Source organism: Rattus norvegicus, chromosome 5 (assembly GCF_021556685.1).
Source record: "Rattus norvegicus strain SHRSP/BbbUtx chromosome 5, alternate assembly SHRSP_T2T, whole genome shotgun sequence".
Taxonomy (NCBI): domain Eukaryota; kingdom Metazoa; phylum Chordata; class Mammalia; order Rodentia; family Muridae; genus Rattus; species Rattus norvegicus.
In genome coordinates, this window is record NC_141538.1 from 8,636,103 (window position 1) to 8,652,994 (window position 16,892).

At 47.1% G+C, this 16,892-nt stretch overlaps 1 protein-coding gene across 1 annotated transcript in view; it reads left to right on the plus strand.

Moving 5' to 3' along the window:
• The first annotated feature begins 6,432 nt into the window (after positions 1-6,432).
• Sbspon (somatomedin B and thrombospondin, type 1 domain containing) overlaps positions 6,433-16,892 on the plus strand; it is a 30,466-nt gene continuing 20,006 nt past the window's right edge. The window contains 1 exon segment of the mRNA NM_001399482.1: positions 6,433-6,713. Coding sequence (NP_001386411.1) covers positions 6,500-6,713 — 214 coding nt within the window. The 5' untranslated portion in view covers positions 6,433-6,499.

Consider the following 16,892-nt stretch of genomic DNA (forward strand, 5'->3'; position numbering starts at 1 on the left):
TCCCCAGAAGAACATGCAAGGGTTAGGAGCCGACTCATTGGGTAAGGATACTTACCAACTTGTGTTGCCTGGCAACCCAAGTGTGGTCCTCTGGATTCTGGAGGTGGAGGCAGAGAAGTTCCCCATGAGGCTTGTCTTGTTACCTCCACGCATGTGCCATGAGACTTCTGCCCCCTCACCGGGCACAGACATGAAATAAATATTATAATCTAAGGAAAGCAAGGGCCAGGGACGTATCTCAGTGGTAGAGGGCAAGGTCCTGGGTCTGAAAAATATCAGCCAGTTGAACTGAACTGTACCTAGATGTTTGCTTCAGCAGCACAAGTACGGACATCAAAATGAAGCGGATTGACTTGGCTCTGCGCAAGGTTGACATGTGAATCCATGAAGTGTTTGTATTTCCATGGTGCTGAAGAAAATTGGTACCTATGAGCAGAAGAATGAAAACAGATTCAGATCTCTGAACCTGAACAAAAAAAAAAAAATCCATTCAAAATGAAGCAAAGACCTTTCTGTGAAGTGTGCATCCTGTAAACTGCTAGAAAAAAAACAGAATATGCCCAGAACTAGATGCAGCAAAGGGCCCTTGAAAAGATTTCAATGCCTTGGGAAACAGTATCAAGGATTACGTCTGACATCGTGGTGCACGCATGTAGAGCCAGCATTAGGGAGGCAAAGGCCTGAGAGCTAACTTGAGTTTGGGGCTGGCCTGACCTACATAATGAAGTCCACATTCGCCATGGCTATATGGTAAAATACTGATGTAGAAAAGGGGTGTGTAATGGCTTATGCTCTAAGATCAAGAATCGACAAATGGGATCTCATAAAACTGCAAAGCTTCTGTAAGGCAAAGGACACTGTGGTTAGGACAAAACGGCAACCAACAGATTGGGAAAAGATCTTTACCAATCCTATAACAGATAGAGGCCTTATATCCAAAATATACAAAGAACTCAAGAAGTTAGACCGCAGGGAAACAAATAACCCTATTAAAAAATGGGGTTCAGAGCTAAACAAAGAATTCACAGCTGAGGAATGCCGAATGGCTGAGAAACACCTAAAGAAATGTTCAACATCTTTAGTCATAAGGGAAATGCAAATCAAAACAACCCTGAGATTTCACCTCACACCAGTGAGAATGGCTAAGATCAAAAACTCAGGTGACAGCAGATGCTGGCGAGGATGTGGAGAAAGAGGAACACTCCTCCATTGTTGGTGGGATTGCAGACTGGTAAAACCATTCTGGAAATCAGTCTGGAGGTTCCTCAGAAAATTGGACATTGAACTGCCTGAGGATCCAGCTATACCTCTCTTGGGCATATACCCAAAAGATGCCTCAACATATAAAAGAGACACGTGCTCCACTATGTTCATCGCAGCCTTATTTATAATAGCCAGAAACTGGAAAGAACCCAGATGCCCTTCAACAGAGGAATGGATACAGAAAATGTGGTACATCTACACAATGGAATATTACTCAGCTATCAAAAACAACGACTTTATGAAATTCGTAGGCAAATGGTTGGAACTGGAAAATATCATCCTGAGTGAGCTAACCCACTCACAGAAAGACATACATGGTATGCACTCATTGATAAGTGGCTATTAGCCCAAATGCTTGAATTACCCTAGATCCCTAGAACAAAGGAAACTCAAGACGGATGATCAAAATGTGAATGCTTCACTCCTTCTTTAAATGAGGAAAAAGAATACCCTTGGCAGGGAAGGGAGAGGCAAAGATTAAAACAGAGACTGAAGGAACACCCATTCAGAGCCTGCCCCACAGGTGGCCCATACATATACAGCCACCCAATTAGACAAGATGGATGAAGCAAAGAAGTGCAGACCGACAGGAGCCGGATGTAGATCGCTCCTGAGAGACACAGCCAGAATACAGCAAATACAGAGGCGAATGCCAGCAGCAAACCACTGAACTGAGAATAGGTCCCCCGTTGAAGGAATCAGAGAAAGAACTGGAAGAGCTTGAAGGTGCTCGAGACCCCAAAAGTACAACAATGTCAAGCAACCAGAGCTTCCAGGGACTAAGCCACTACCTAAAGACTATACATGGACTGACCCTGGACTCTGTCCCCATAGGTAGCAATGAATATCCTAGTAAGAGCACCAGTGGAAGGGGAAGCCCTGGGTCCTGCTAAGACTGAACCCCCAGTGAACTAGACTATGCGGGGAGGGTGGCAATGGGGGGAGGTTTGGGAGGGGAACACCCATAAGGAAGGGGAGGGGGGAGGGTGATGTTTGTCCGGAAACCGGGAAAGGGAATAACACTTGAAATGTATATAAGAAATACTCAAGTTAATAAAAAAAAAAAAAAAGGGGGTGTGTGTGTGTGCAGATTCCATGAAACTAGAAAGTTTCCAAACCATGTTCATCATCTATTGTCTATTGTCCCTGCAGTTGGGAGGCGTAGGCAAGAAAGCTGACAGGCGTTCGAGCCCAGGCTATGCTATGTAGTAGGTTCCAGACTTGCCCAGGCTGCAGTGAAGCACTCTCTTAGAACACAACACGAGCAAACAAGCAATCAAGGAGGCAAGCAAACAAGCAGAAATCCTCTTCTGAGTAAAGGAGCAACCTAGCAAGTGGCTGCCTGCAGGAGGACAGGAGGTCTTCACTTGCTATGTAGCCGACATTAAGACCTCATTGAAGTATACTCATCTCTGAAATTAAAATCCTTCCTATGATCTGTCTGCATTATTTTGTCTTAGGACAAATCAAGCAAACAAACCCCCACAGATTATGTAGTCAAAGACATCTGGAATTCAGAAAACAGGTTACAGAAATCCATTTGGTGTTGTGCCTCTGACAAATGGCTTCCAAGTTGTCAACTGTCCTATCTGTCACCGATCTCAAGAGATTTCCTTCTGCCTTTCAGAGCACCCTGGCTGGTTTTAACAAAGCTCTTTATTCAATTTTTATAAGTAAAAGTGTAAAACTTTTATTTTTTATTTTTTCCATGTTTTGTGTGTGTGTGTGTGCACATGCATATGCACATGGGCACACACATCTGTACATGGGTACCCGTGTATGCGTGTTTGCATGCAAGTCTGAAGTTGATAGTGAGTGTATTCCTTATCTGCTGACCCATCTCCTCAGCTTACATTTTAAATGCACTCCAGCATCTTCAGAAACTGCTGGTATTCTGATTTCTATATACTTAGACTTACTTACAGTACTCTGCCCAGTAGTTCCTAATGTTATCCATCTTTTTTCTCCATTGTCATATTTTTTTCACTACCCCATCCCAAACTGGAAGTTATGGAAGACACTTTTGTGCGTTGGAAAGGGTGATTTTGGTTCTGGGCCTGATTACTTACTAATGTGTCTCTCAGCTGTAAGACGGGGGAGGGATTTGCTTCACAGTTACACAGGCTCAAGCGAGACCGTGCAGGTGGAGTCCCCTACAGTTACTGTGTTCTGGAGTCTGATGGACCAGGTAAGCCTCAGCCTCTCTTTGTAATTTTCCCGATCTTGGATAACTCCCAAGGACAACAGACAGGAAGTCTTTCAAGGAACCCTTGATTACTTCCTATGTTTGTCTCGGTGGTGATTTCTGTCCTTCAAATATCCACACAGCAAGGCAAACAAAGCAAGTCCCTGTGATAGCTGACTGCGTCCAGTCTCTAGCAAGGATGTGAGGGAGTGTGACTGCTTCACATGTTGCTGTCCCCTCGCTTTGCACTGTGTTTCGCTGGGGAAGGGTCTCTTGATGCTTGAATATGGTACCGTGAGCTTCTTCAAGCATTACCAGAGGCAAGTGCCCCTTTGTTTGCTTTAACGGAATGATCTTTTCTTCGAGGTCTTCTTTCTTTTTTTAAATCTTAAACTTTGCACTTTCCAGTGTGTTGCACACCAATAGAGCTGTACTTGTCTTTCACTTGCTATTAGCATAAAGAAAGGCAGGGAGTGGCCCCACCATAAGATATTTAGTAGACAATTTGTGCTCAGTTTACACCTGTCACCACATTTCCTGTAGGCTTCTGTGGAGATTGGAGTAGATCTGAATGGGATGAAGCTGTTGAGGTGATTGTCAAGGATGGCAGTCCTTGTTCTTTCTAAATGCAAAGCCCAGACCCCCGAATTGTGAACTTGAAGCTGGTGGGGTTGGAGCAGGGTTGGAGAGTCTCCTCCCTGACAAACCAGTATGGTAACCCTGCAGTTCCAGCCCATTTCTAACCCTTTTCCTGTCAACTTTTGCTTTTGTCAGTGCATAAAGGAAAGGGAAGTGAAGATATGGCTTTTGAGCAAGCATTTGACATTATGCTTTTGTGCTTCTCTGTTTTATTTTTATAAAATGTGAGCACTCACATTCTGTGTGTGTGTGTCTGTCTGTCTGTCTGTCTGTCTGTCTGTCTGTCTGTCTGTGTCTGTGTCTATGTTTCCTCTGTGCTCAGATCCTCTGGCACTGGAGGAATTCATCACCCTTGGGTGCAATGGAAGGACAGCCAGCTCCTCTAACCATTCCCTCTCCTCAGCCCATCTTGCACTTCTGTTAAGACAGAGCTCATCTCTTCTCTGCGACCATTTCATTTCATGTTTTGGTCTGGAAAATGAACGAGTCAGTGGATTGTTTGCTTTTATACCTCTCTGGCATGATTCCAGATTCTTACGGCATTGCAGAAGTTCTGCCCAGAGGCATCACATGGAGGAGATGGACTGGAGAAGGCACGGAGATAAATTGCATGGATGTGTTGCTACACTACAGCTAATAAAACTTCTAACAGGAGGGAAGCTGAGGGTGTATGTAATCTTTTGGCAAGAGTATTTAGTCCCAACCATCAAAACTAAAACAAAAAGAAGCACATATTATTTCTTTAAACTACAAAAGGAAGAGTTAGTTGCCAGAAAGGAAAACAAAAAAGTTTTCCAATGCCCAGAACTTATTTGTATAAACTCACAAAGAAAAGTTTCTCTCTCTTTTTTTTTTCTTTTTAGAGTATATTTTCTTTGGACAATCAAATAGCATTACATTCTACATTGGTCAAAACAATCCCAGACCGGGGCTTATCAGATACAGCCCTTACAATGTAGGTTTTTCCATTGCATAACATGCTTACTTTTTATATTGGTTGCTAAGTTGCTTTACCATACATGTAGTAAAGTTTAGGATTTCTACTTACATTACTTTCTCTCCAAGGAGAGAAATATCACTTTGAGAAGACCTTGTACGAAGAAGGAAGAAACTAGACTTTGAATTTAATTTGATTTCTTAGGTTCTCAGATATAGAAAATGTTTCTTTCCATAAGCCATGCTAATTAAAATGATTTAAGATAATAAAGAAAAAGTGAAACTTCCAGAATAAATTTCGGTGAATAACGTGTAGAAAACTTAATCTATTTAGAGAAGAGAAAAAACACATATAAAAAGTTGGGTGTGAAGCCGGGCATAGTAGCTTTTCACTCTAGCACTTGGGGGACAGATGCAAGTGGCTTTCTGTGAATTCGAGACCATCCTGGTCTACGTAGCGAGTTACAGGTCAGCCATAGATAAGTAGTAAGTCCTCCATCTCAACAAGCAAGCAAACAAACAGTTGCGGGTCGGGTGTAGCTTCATAGGAGAGCTTGCGTTGGTCAGGATCTAGTTTCCATCCTCAGCGTGGCAAGAACACAATAACAAACAAGAGACATGCAAGCAAATAAACCCTCAAAAGTTAGGCTAACGGGGGTTGGGGATTTAGCTCAGTGGTAGAGCGCTTGCCTGGGAAGCGCAAGGCCCTGGGTTCGGTCCCCAGTCTCCGGAAAAAAAAAAAAAAAGAACCGAAAAAGAAAAAAAAAAAAAGTTAGGCTAACACCTTAAAGTGTTTTTAAAAAAACAACATTATGGGTGGGGTTCTCTTTGGGGAACTGGCTTTAACAGAATACAGGGCACAGTTTCCACTTTATCAGTTCCTTCATATTCATTACTTTGTCCCTTAAGTGAAGCAAAGTAGTATTTTTCTGAGTGAGGAAAAAGCCACTATAAAATGTTGCGGAAAGTTACTTCTGGCTCCTCTGTGCCCAACAGGGCCTAGGAGAGTTGGGGAAGTCGTTGGAAAAAGCCTCCGAGAGCTTTCTAGAGCGAGCTGGGGCGACCAGGGGTCGCCCAGGTGCACAGGGGCTCCGTTTTTCGGACGACTTTCCAGGTGCAAACAGGCACAGGCTACCCTGTCCCCAGACCTAAGGAGGCAGAGTTTGGAGCCTGGGCAAAGTAGCCGCGGGGTCAGGCTGTGCAAGCACCTGCTTTGCGGCGGTCCGGGGCAGTCTGGGGCGGACTGGTGGCCGGGAGGAGAGGCGCGTCCCACCTTGGCCCCAGTGCCACCCGCCCAGCGCCACCCGCCCAGCGCCACCGGCCCAGAGCCCGCCGGGCGGGCGCGCAGCCAGGGCAGCCAGGGGGCGGTGCGGAAGGGCGGAGGGCCGAGGGCGGGGGCTGCGGCTGTCGGAGGAGCAGAGCGCTCGCCCGAGGCTCTGGCTGGGTTGGCTCGCAGGTGTGGCCGCAGCTCTGGCCATGAGGACCCTGTGGATGGTGCTGTGCGCTCTGGCGCGGCTGTGGCCCGGGGCCCTGGCTGGCTGCGCAGAGGCGGGCCGCTGCTGTCCTGGTCGGGACCCAGCCTGCTTCGCCCGTGGCTGGAGACTGGACAGAGTCTATGGAACTTGCTTCTGCGATCAAGCCTGCCGTCTCACCGGGGACTGCTGCTTCGACTATGACAGGGCGTGCCCAGGTGCGTGACTGAGCCCGGGGAGGGGAGCACTAGGAAGCCAGGAATCATTTGGTCCCTTCTAGGTCAGGCCAGTATCAGCCTTCCCATTCCCAATACCCACCTACTTCAACCCCCGCCCCGCTCAATCCCAGGCTTCCCAGTCCTCTTCATCCAACGTCCCGAAGCACCCCCAATATCTGTGGGGTCACCTCTAATTTGCATTCTGTGACTCAAGAACTCCAGCCACATAGAGTCACCTGGGGCCTGGAAGGATGGTGCTGACAGTTGTCAGGGGTGTGTCCCTGGACCAGCCTTCACCACACTCATTCTGTCAACCTCATAGATAAAGTTTGGGAATAGAGAAGTGACAAGGGCAGAAAGGTGAGACTTTCCCACTTTGTACCACGCTTGCCCAAGGGGCCTCCAAGTTCTCAGAGGTCTGAAGTGTTCTGTGGTGGGCTCCAACACTGACTACAGCTGCTTCCCGTGAGGTTTCCTGTGCTCCTGGAGCCATCTTTAGGATACTTTCCTTCCTAGAGTCTCTGTAGTGTTGACTCCGGCCAGCTTTCCTTCAGAGTGAGGCCTTTTCTTATTTAACATTCTCATAGCATCTCACAGTTCTTTAGGTTCAGTCTACGCTGGTTCAATTGAATTTAAAGGTAAAGGAAGAAATAAGAAACACAGTCCTGAAAACCAAGCGTGCCCAAGAAGTCAGCCCTGGAAACCGAAGCAGCTCTGCCTCTTGCTAATCAGATCAGCCCCAAAGCCGTACATATGGTAGGGCCTGAACTCACCGTTCCCCACACGAGTCCTAGGCAGTGAAGAGGAGAGGACCCGAGGGCCGTGCCACACCTCAGGAGCCAGAGGCACATCAGTCACCCAGGCCTGACACCGTGGCAGGGCACAGATGAAAAACTACAAGATTTACTGACTGGGACTAATCATTTACCTGTGGCGAGGATGTTCCTTTGATAGCTGCCCCCACCCCTTTCCAGGGCATCTTGCCTGAGACTAAAGGCAGCTGGAAAAGTCAGTTAGTCAGAAAATGAAGTGATTCTGAGCCATGTGTTCCCACCCCTGACAGCACCTTAAACTGGGTGTCTCAGCTTCGTCTCCCTGGGTCTTGCCAAACCGCTCGTTCTTGAGGGGTTTGCCTTCGTATTAATCATGGAGTCCTGTAGTCCTGGTGTGTAGCCAGCACACGGATGGTGCATGCGTGCGTGTGTGCGTGCGACACTGAAGGTGCAGTCTCTACTCAGGAAGTCACTGTGTACCAGAAGCACAGGAGAAACTGCACACACACAGTACAGAACGCTCCCTCTTCCTGCAGGGGACACTGTCCATGATGGCCAGGGATGCCCAATAGCAGAACTGGATTGGATTTGTTCCTGTGTGTCCTTTCCTACAGTCCCGGGGTTCATCTGTCCTCTTACATTTTATGCTGTGGCTCGTCTCCTGTATTTTTACTTTTGCGCCCCATGGCTCTGTGTGAGTGAAATAATACCCCATACATAATATTACCACAGTGGTAACATTCGAGAAGGCTCCTGCATGGCTAACAGGAAATAGCATGCACGTGAGGACAGAGGGATGAGCAGTGCTTGGAAAGAAACACAGGAGCAGAGCAGCTCGAGACTTCCTCCTGTTATCTGGAAATGCACAGGCGTGAACATTTATTAGTTACTTCTAGAATTTTCCATTGAATATTTTCAAACAGCTGGCTACAGGTAACTGAAGGCAGTAGAACTAGGGTCGGGAGAGAGTTTTACTAAAACAGGAGAAAGACAGTTTGCAAGGATATACTTGGAAGATCTGTGGAAATTCTCCTAACGTCCCTGCCCAGTTGCCTGTAGGGGGCAGGATGCTTCTGCCAGGCCCTGCAGCTTATAGAGTGGACACAACCAGATAAAGAGAGATTCAGGCTCTCTGGAGGGATGGTGCCATGAGAGGAATTTAGAAGTAGTAGTAGTAGTAGTAGTAGTAGTAGTAGTAGCAGCAGCAGCAGCAACAGCAGCAGCAGTAGTAGCAGTAGTAGTAGTAGTAGTAGTAGCAGCAGCAGCAGCAGCAGCAGCAGTAGTAGTAGTAGTAGTAGCAGCAGCAGCAGCAGCAGCAGCAGTAGTAGTAGTAGTAGTAGTAGCAGCAGTAGTAGTAGTAGTAGTAGCAGCAGCAGCAGCAGCAGCAGTAGTAGTAGTAGTAGCAGCAGTAGTAGTAGTAGTAGTAGCAGCAGCAGCAGCAGCAGCAGTAGTAGTAGTAGTAGTAGCAGTAGTAGTAGTAGTAGTAGTAGCAGCAGCAGCAGCAGCAGCAGTAGTAGTAGTAGCAGCAGCAGCAGCAGCAGCAGCAGCAGCAGCAGTAGTAGTAGTAGTAGCAGCAGTAGTAGTAGTAGTAGTAGTAGCAGCAGCAGCAGCAGCAGTAGTAGTAGTAGTAGTAGCAGTAGTAGTAGTAGTAGTAGCAGCAGCAGCAGTAGTAGTAGTAGTAGTAGCAGTAGTAGTAGTAGTAGTAGTAGCAGCAGCAGCAGCAGCAGTAGTAGTAGTAGCAGCAGTAGTAGTAGCAGCAGCAGCAGCAGCAGCAGTAGTAGTAGCAGTAGTAGCAGTAGTAGTAGTAGTAGTAGTAGTAGCAGCAGCAGCAGTAGTAGTAGTAGTAGCAGTAGTAGTAGTAGTAGTAGTAGTAGTAGCAGCAGCAGCAGCAGCAGCAGTAGTAGTAGCAGCAGCAGCAGCAGCAGCAGCAGCAGCAGCAGCAGCAGCAGTAGCGGTAGTAGTAGTTTTTGAGACAGGGTCTCTCTCTGTACCTCTGGCTGTCCTCAGACTCACAGAGATCGTCCTACCTCTGCCTTCAGAGTGCGGAGACTAAAGATGTACACTACCACACTTGGCTGTACTTTGTTTCTAAGCTTACCATCTCGTGAAGAACTCCACAAGACTCCATATGGTTTGTTTTTTTTTTTTGTTTGTTTTTTTGTTTTTTTGTTTTCCAAACAAACCATAGAAACCATACTCCTTCCAGAAAGGTTGTGTGTGATAGACGGAGGAACTAAAGTGAGAGAAGGGCTAGTGTGTGGTTCCAAGAGTCCTACGTGAACTTTCCTGGGGCTAGAGAACAGCAGAGCAATAAGGCCCCTTGCTGACATGCTCTGCCAGAAGTTCCTTGAAGACACAAGGAAAGAGCAGCCATTGGAAACTGGCTACTTGGTGAAACTGAGCCCGCCTATGCATTACAGGAAAGGATAATGGGCAAGGGCAGGGCAGGGCCCCCTCAGCACTGGGCGAGCACTGTGGGTCAGGGTTGCTGTGGACCTGCCTCCAATGGCCACAGCTAAATTTGCAGCTAGAAGCTGCCCTGAGAGCAACACTTTGGCAGAATGCCTCTAATCTGGAATTTCCCTCCAAATATTTATTATTTGTGATCCCCTTTCTCTCTGAAATAGCCATAATGTTACGGTTTTGTCCCTGATGTCAAAGACTCCTGGGCTTAACCTTTACTTTGCCATCCATTGGCCCTAGGGGTTTGGAGAGTGCGTGCAGGTCTCTTGGGGCTCAGAGTATGTCCTGTGTAAAGGAAATGAAAAGAACACCTTGGAGGGCTGCCTATCGATCCCCAGAAGATAATACCTAAGAAACTTAGCACAATACTACAATCAGCTCCTGGTTCTGGGCCTACCTGCTCTGTCGACTACATGAACCATTATGAGTAAATTAGTTAAAAGTCACACACTCGAGATGTCATTTGCCTAGTATGGGAAGGTCTTGAGTTTGGCCACCAGCACCACAATTTATTTTTCTTTGTTGCAAAAATCTGCCCCGGACCCTGGGGAGAAAAGACACCCAATAAAGTATGCACATTGGTGTTTATCTAAGTACATCTGCCTAAGGTCAGGGAAGGCCTGAGCTCAGAAACTCGTCTGACTCAGGGACATTGGGAAACGTGCAGTTGCCCTGTGTTACCATTTTACAAATGCCAACACTGAGCTATGCAAGAGCTCCCATCACCCCAGCTCACAGGGGTGAGCATAGGACTACGGCTTGATCTCAGGTTGCTCCTAGCCACCTCTTTGAATGGAATCTTTGGTGACATTTTCTTACACACAGTGAAGTCGAGAGTCCCAGGTAACTCAGTACTCACAGCCGTCTCACCGTTCAGACTTTGTTCTTGCCCGAGGTCATGCTTCCTATCTTTGTTTTCCAAAGCCCTTTGACTGACAGTATGACCAATGTGATTCCCAGGACAGCCAGGGATACACAGGCAAAGTCGGGAGAACTTAGTGTGAGTCTTGCTTGCCCAGTCCCTCTCCCAAGTTGCTACTCAGAACTGGGCTCCTACGACCGAAACTGTACTGGATCCTTCACAGAAATGTCGGGAAGAGGTAGAAATATGTATAGCAAGTATTAACTCACATAGGACAGGGCAAAAACTGTGTCCCCTGTGTCTTCTCCCGGATCTATGGGGAGCCCAGGAAACAAGCCGACTGAAATCCAATGGGGAAAGGGACAGCGTGCTTAAGAACCCGGGCTCCCAACCAACCAAGAGGAGGGATGGCTCAGACGGTGAGGACAATGAAGGTGAAGCTTTTCCAATCAGCTCAGCATGAGAGGTAGGCTGTGCAGGACATGCCACCCTTACACAGCTGACTTAGCAGTGGTGGCCTACAGTTAGGAGAGGGGAGACGTTGACACTCGGGTGACATTCCCCTGGGCCAGCACTGGCTCCCTATCCCCACCCACACACTCCTAATCACAGCACAGCCACCTACAGCCATTGACTCCCTGTAGTATCATGACCTGCTTAAGTTACACTTGATTTTGGTCTCATCTTATTCCCCAGCATTGCCAAGAGGATGAGGGGCCCAGAAGTGCATACAAGGACACAGTCCTATTGCAAATGCTACCCAGAAGAAAACACCATTACCTTTTTCCATTTGTATTTTCTCCCTCAGCCCCACCCCAGATTTACGTGATGTCTAGAGTCCCGCTTATCAAAGTAGCTAAATTCATTGTTCTGCTTGAATTTTATAAACTAGTCCACCTGATATCTTAAAAGATTTTGTAAAAACCTACTGAGGTCCAGATGACATCGTTTTTTACAAGAGCAAAAACCAAACCAATACAACAATGCTGAAAACTAATTTTTTTTATTGATGTAGAAAGAGTCTCTTGGGCAATCTGGGTTTATCTGAGTCTCAGAAAGGCTTTGACAAGGTGCAGAAAAGGATGTACATGCCTAGAAAGGAAAAGGAAGACGGCAGAGATGTAACGTAACATACCCACAAGATATGCCTGCCCTTCTGTGCTGGTTTGGACCTTTTGTATAGACTGTCAAGAAGTAACTGTTGTTAACAGATGGGCCCTTCTGCAGCGCCTGCGCAGAAGTTGTTAACAGACAGGCACATTTGTAGCGCCTGCGCAGAAGTTGTTAACAGACAGGCACATTTGTAGCGCCTGCACAGAATTGTTAACAAACGGGCACTAATGTAGTGCCTGCACAGACTATTCCAAAGGGTATAAGGATGTCTGCACCTGATGTGAGAACGCATTTAACCTTTGACTTTTAGATGGACCAAGCAGGTAGGGTGGGGTGACAAAGAAGAGTGCCTGTGTTTGTGTGACCAACTCAGGAGAGATTCCTATATGACGACAAGATCCAGATGCTACACCAGAGAAAGAAGAACTCAATGGTACTGATCGAATGAGGGATGCTTCTCTTGCTAGCAGTTTAATTTGTGATGCGATGGTGGTGTGTGCTCACTTTGAGAGCAAGTATCATCAAGAAAAATGATTTTATTTTTGAGATAGAACGTTGTCCATGATGTAGCCTGTGGTGCCTTTGAATTCACTATGTAGCTGAGGATGCCCATGAACTTCTTTCTGACCTTCCTACCTCCAACTCCCAAGTGCTGGGATTGCGGACATGTACCACCATATCTGGCTGGAAAAAAAATAAAATTATCTTTTGAAGATCGTAGTGGTCCTGTAATCCTAGCAACCAGGATACTGAAGAGAGAAGGACTGCAATTTAGGCCAGTTTTAGCTGGATGTTGAGTTTGAAGCCATCCTGGTTTTACACCGGTGCATTGTCTCAAAACACAGCCAAAGAAAACAAATAAAAATTTCCCTTGGGAACCTGAAGACTAAAAGTAGTCGGCATAACTTAGAGAAAGACCATGGTAACCCTGCTCCACAGAAAGACAGCCCAGAACTTCAGTACGCCATGGGGAAAGACCACGCCAAGCAGGCAGGAGACAGTCAGCCTGCGAAGGGCACAGAAAGGGAACATTTCTTTCACTATATGCTGAAACCTTTGGGTGAGGAAAGTTGGGATCAAATAAAAGGCAATACAGTTTCAGGCCTCCGATGATAAACTGAAGGAGCTCATCACTTAAGACGAGGTACTGGCAAGAGATGTAAACAAGCTAAAAGGGGTTGAGAGTCCAGGCTGCCAGCAGAGGCCAGCTCTCCCCAAGCTACACGGAGAGAAAGGACTGGGCTGAGGAACCAGTTTGTCTGAGACTTTAGCAGTTCTCAGTCATACTTTGTACAGAAAGAAGCCTGAAGGAAAGTGAAAATGTGCCCAGAGGCCTAGAGCACACACGTGCTTGCAGTGTCCTGGGAGAAGAGAGGCGGTGTAGGTAAAGCTTGGTGCCAGTGTGGTGCGTGTGTGCTGTGAGGAGTCTGGATTTCATGCCATATGAAGCAAGGGTGGCTTGAATAGAAATATTCTCCATAGGCTTGTGTATTTGAGCCCCTGGTCCCAGCTGGTGACACTGTTTGGAAGAGGTTGTGCAGCCTTGCTGGAGAAACTGCATCACCGCGCACAGGCACTGAGGGTTTGTGCCCCAGCCGACTTCATGCTCCATCTCCCTTTCCCAACTGCAATGGAGATGTGAGATTTCAGTCTCTCGGCTTCCTGCATCGACTACATGCTGTACCTTTCTCCAGTTCTCAGAGACCATAAGCCGAATACACTTGTCCTTTCTGTACTTGTTTTTGGTCATGGTATTCTTTCGCAGCCACAGAAAAGTAACACCCTTTCAAAGAAAACCAAACAACAACAACAACCAGGACAAAAGCGAAGCCAGGTAGGAGAGCGCACACCTTTCCATCTCAGCCCTTGAACTAATCTCTGAGAGTTCAAGAATAGCACGGGTGTGATACCAATGGGCAAATCTCGGCCACTTGGGCTACATGGTGAGACCCTGTCTCAAAACAGTAACAATAACAAACAAATAGGGGTACAATTTTTAAAGTTCTTGAACTTGGACATGACTGGCTGTCCCTATCAGGACATTCTTTCATACAGTGTATCTGTTTGCTCTTGGCCATTCCCTTATGCCTGGAGGTACAGATCTCTGAGACCATTGACCAATCAGAACTCCACCATTCCTCACTCTCTGGTTGATCCATCGCCCTAGTGTCCAGTGGGTTAGAGTCAGAGGTGTACTAGGCTAACAGCAGGAACATGGCTATGCATTCTGTGTTTGTTCTCCTGCACTCCCAATGTGTTTGGTAGACTTACTTTCCAAATCAAGGTCTTACATTCAAGTCTACATCCCATGGGCTGCTGCTTCTGAAAGAAGCCAACCTGAACACCGAGTTGAGTTTAAACAAAGAAGAGAAAGATGTCACCAAGTTTCCTGTACTGAATTTTGGTGCCCTGAAAGGGGTGGGATGATGTCATCAAATTGTTAAACAGTTGAGCAGAGTGAAATCCAAGGCCATCAAGCACCAGCTGATTAGGTGGCAGTGTGACAGACCCCATCAGCAGCTGGTAAAAGACTGAGAAGACTGAATTTGAAGAAAGAATATTTTATCTTGTTGTCTTTAAAGATAAGCTTTAGTGGGAACGGGGCAGGGCTGCTAATGAAACAGTTCAAACAGAAACATGTCATGCAGCTGAATATATGACAGGCAATAAATCTGTCAGAAGTTCCTGTACTTATAACCTCTGGGACCAAAAATCTCTTGTGGTAAATTCCACCTACAGTGAATTCCATCTCACAGAATCAAAAGTTCACAAGAGAATCAGAAATAGACGAAGGACTTAGACAATTCTAAGCAGTCCACAGATGTGCGACATACGAAGGTTCCTCCTTTAGATGCGTTCAAAAGGAGAGAGCTCATCAGGAGATGAGCCGTTCCTAAGGGGAGTTTCCATGGTTGGTGCGGCAACCAAGACTGGCCTGGCTCACTTCCTGCACAAAGGCACTTGACTCTGACACCAATGGGCTTTCAGATGGCAAACGGAACATGCTTTGAAATACTCTAAAAACTCAGCTTTCAATGTGTATCCGCTTTTCATACCAGGTGTAGGGTGTTTTCATGTCAGAACTGTCAGACATTTCCAAAAGTCAGAGGGATTGCTTATAAATGACACTATGTCTTGAGGGTAAGGGGGGGTCTTATTTTGTAGAAAAGAAAGTTTTGGCATCTAACTCAGGGACACGTCCATAACACTTGGATTCCTTAGGCTCAGATGGCTACCAGCGTGGTGGAACACCTTTAATCCCTGCAGTTGGGAGGCAGAGGGGCAGGGGCAGAGGAGCAGAGGGGCAGAAAGGCAGAGGGGCAAAGAGGCAGAGAGGCAGGGGCAGAGGGGCAGAGGGGCAGAGGGGCAGAGGGGCAGAGGGACAGAGGGGCAGAGAGGCAGAGGGGCAGAGAGGCAGAGAGGCAGGGGCAGAGGAGCAGAGGGGCAGAAAGGCAGAGGGGCAGAGAGGCAGGGGCAGAGGAGCAGAGGGGCAGAAAGGCAGACGGGCAGAGAGGCAGAGAGGCAGGGGGCAGAGAGGCAGAGAGGCAGGGGCAGAGAAAGAGGGGCAGAGGCAGAGGGGCAGAGAGGCAGAGGGACAGAGAGGCAGAGAGGCAGGGGCAGAGGAGCAGAGGGGCAGAGGGGCAGAGGGGCAGAGGGGCAGAGAGGCAGAGGGGCAGAGAAGCAGGGGCAGAGGCAGAGGGGCAGAGGGGCAGAGGGGCAGAGGGGCAGAGGGGCAGAGGGGCAGAGGCAGACACATCTCTTTGAGTTTGATGCCAGCATGGTTTGCAAAGTAGGTTCCAGGACAGTCAGAGCTATGTAGAGAGACCTGTCTCAACATAACACAAAGCAGCACAACACAGCGAGGCTCGGGTGGAAGCTATGCTCAGCTCAGGAATTGGAGCTGAGACCCTGAGTGGTAGAGCTGAATAACACTGCAGTTCTATTTTTAGAGTTTTTGAGGAACCTCCACACTGATTTCCATGGTGGTTGTACCAGTTTATTCTCTAGTTACAACAGCGAACTAGGGTTGCCCTCGCCAGCATTCCCAGTCATTTATTATCTTGATAATGGCCATTTACCTAACTGGGGGAGGAAGTGCGAAGGAACACGAAATGTAGAAAGGACATTGAAGGCACAGGAACATTGGTTAATAAAACAAGCACCTTTCCTCTTCTGGGTCTTGATGATTGTGGGGGTCCAGGAATCGCCCCCTAAGCCACATAAACACTGATCTCAGCTAAACAGGCATGGTTTATTGAATGCACATCCCAAGAATGATCGCCAAGGGCAACAGCTCAAAGCTGTGAGCTGGACATTTCTCAGGGCCAGATTATGAAGGTTAAATCAGCAAAAACCACAGTGAGCTCAGATGCGGGTGCTGGAAGTGCCGCCCAGTGGTCAGGCCTGACTCAAACCATTTTAGACCTAACAGTTCATACTGACCTTTAATTTGATGGGTCCTATGTGAAGCTTACAGTTGTGGAACTTCTTAAGATTAACAAACCTTTGAACATACAGAACATAGCATGGCATGTGACCAGCATGACCCTGCTCTGAGTCGGTTATTTTTCTGTGTCAAAGACTAGCAGGCAGATTACAGCAACAAAATGAATAGTTGGCAGGCATGGAACAAAATGGCGGCAGCTATGCTAGGGGGACAGACCTCAACACTGATAGCAGACAGTGAAATGACCATTTATTAACCGTGTTATCTTCATGTTTGACTTCTAAGTTCTGGTATACTTCCGGCACTAATTCTGTCAGGTGTACCACTGGCAAAGATTGTTTCCTATGTTGTAGGCTGCCTCTTCACCCCATCAACAGAAGCTTTTATATTTTGTCAGATCCCACTGTCTCCATTTTTGGCTTTATTTCCTGGAGTCCTGTGTGTGCACATAGTTTCGGGTGTACGCACTACTTTATCTTGTAGTGCTTTTAGAGTTTGACAGCCAACACTGAGATCTTCGA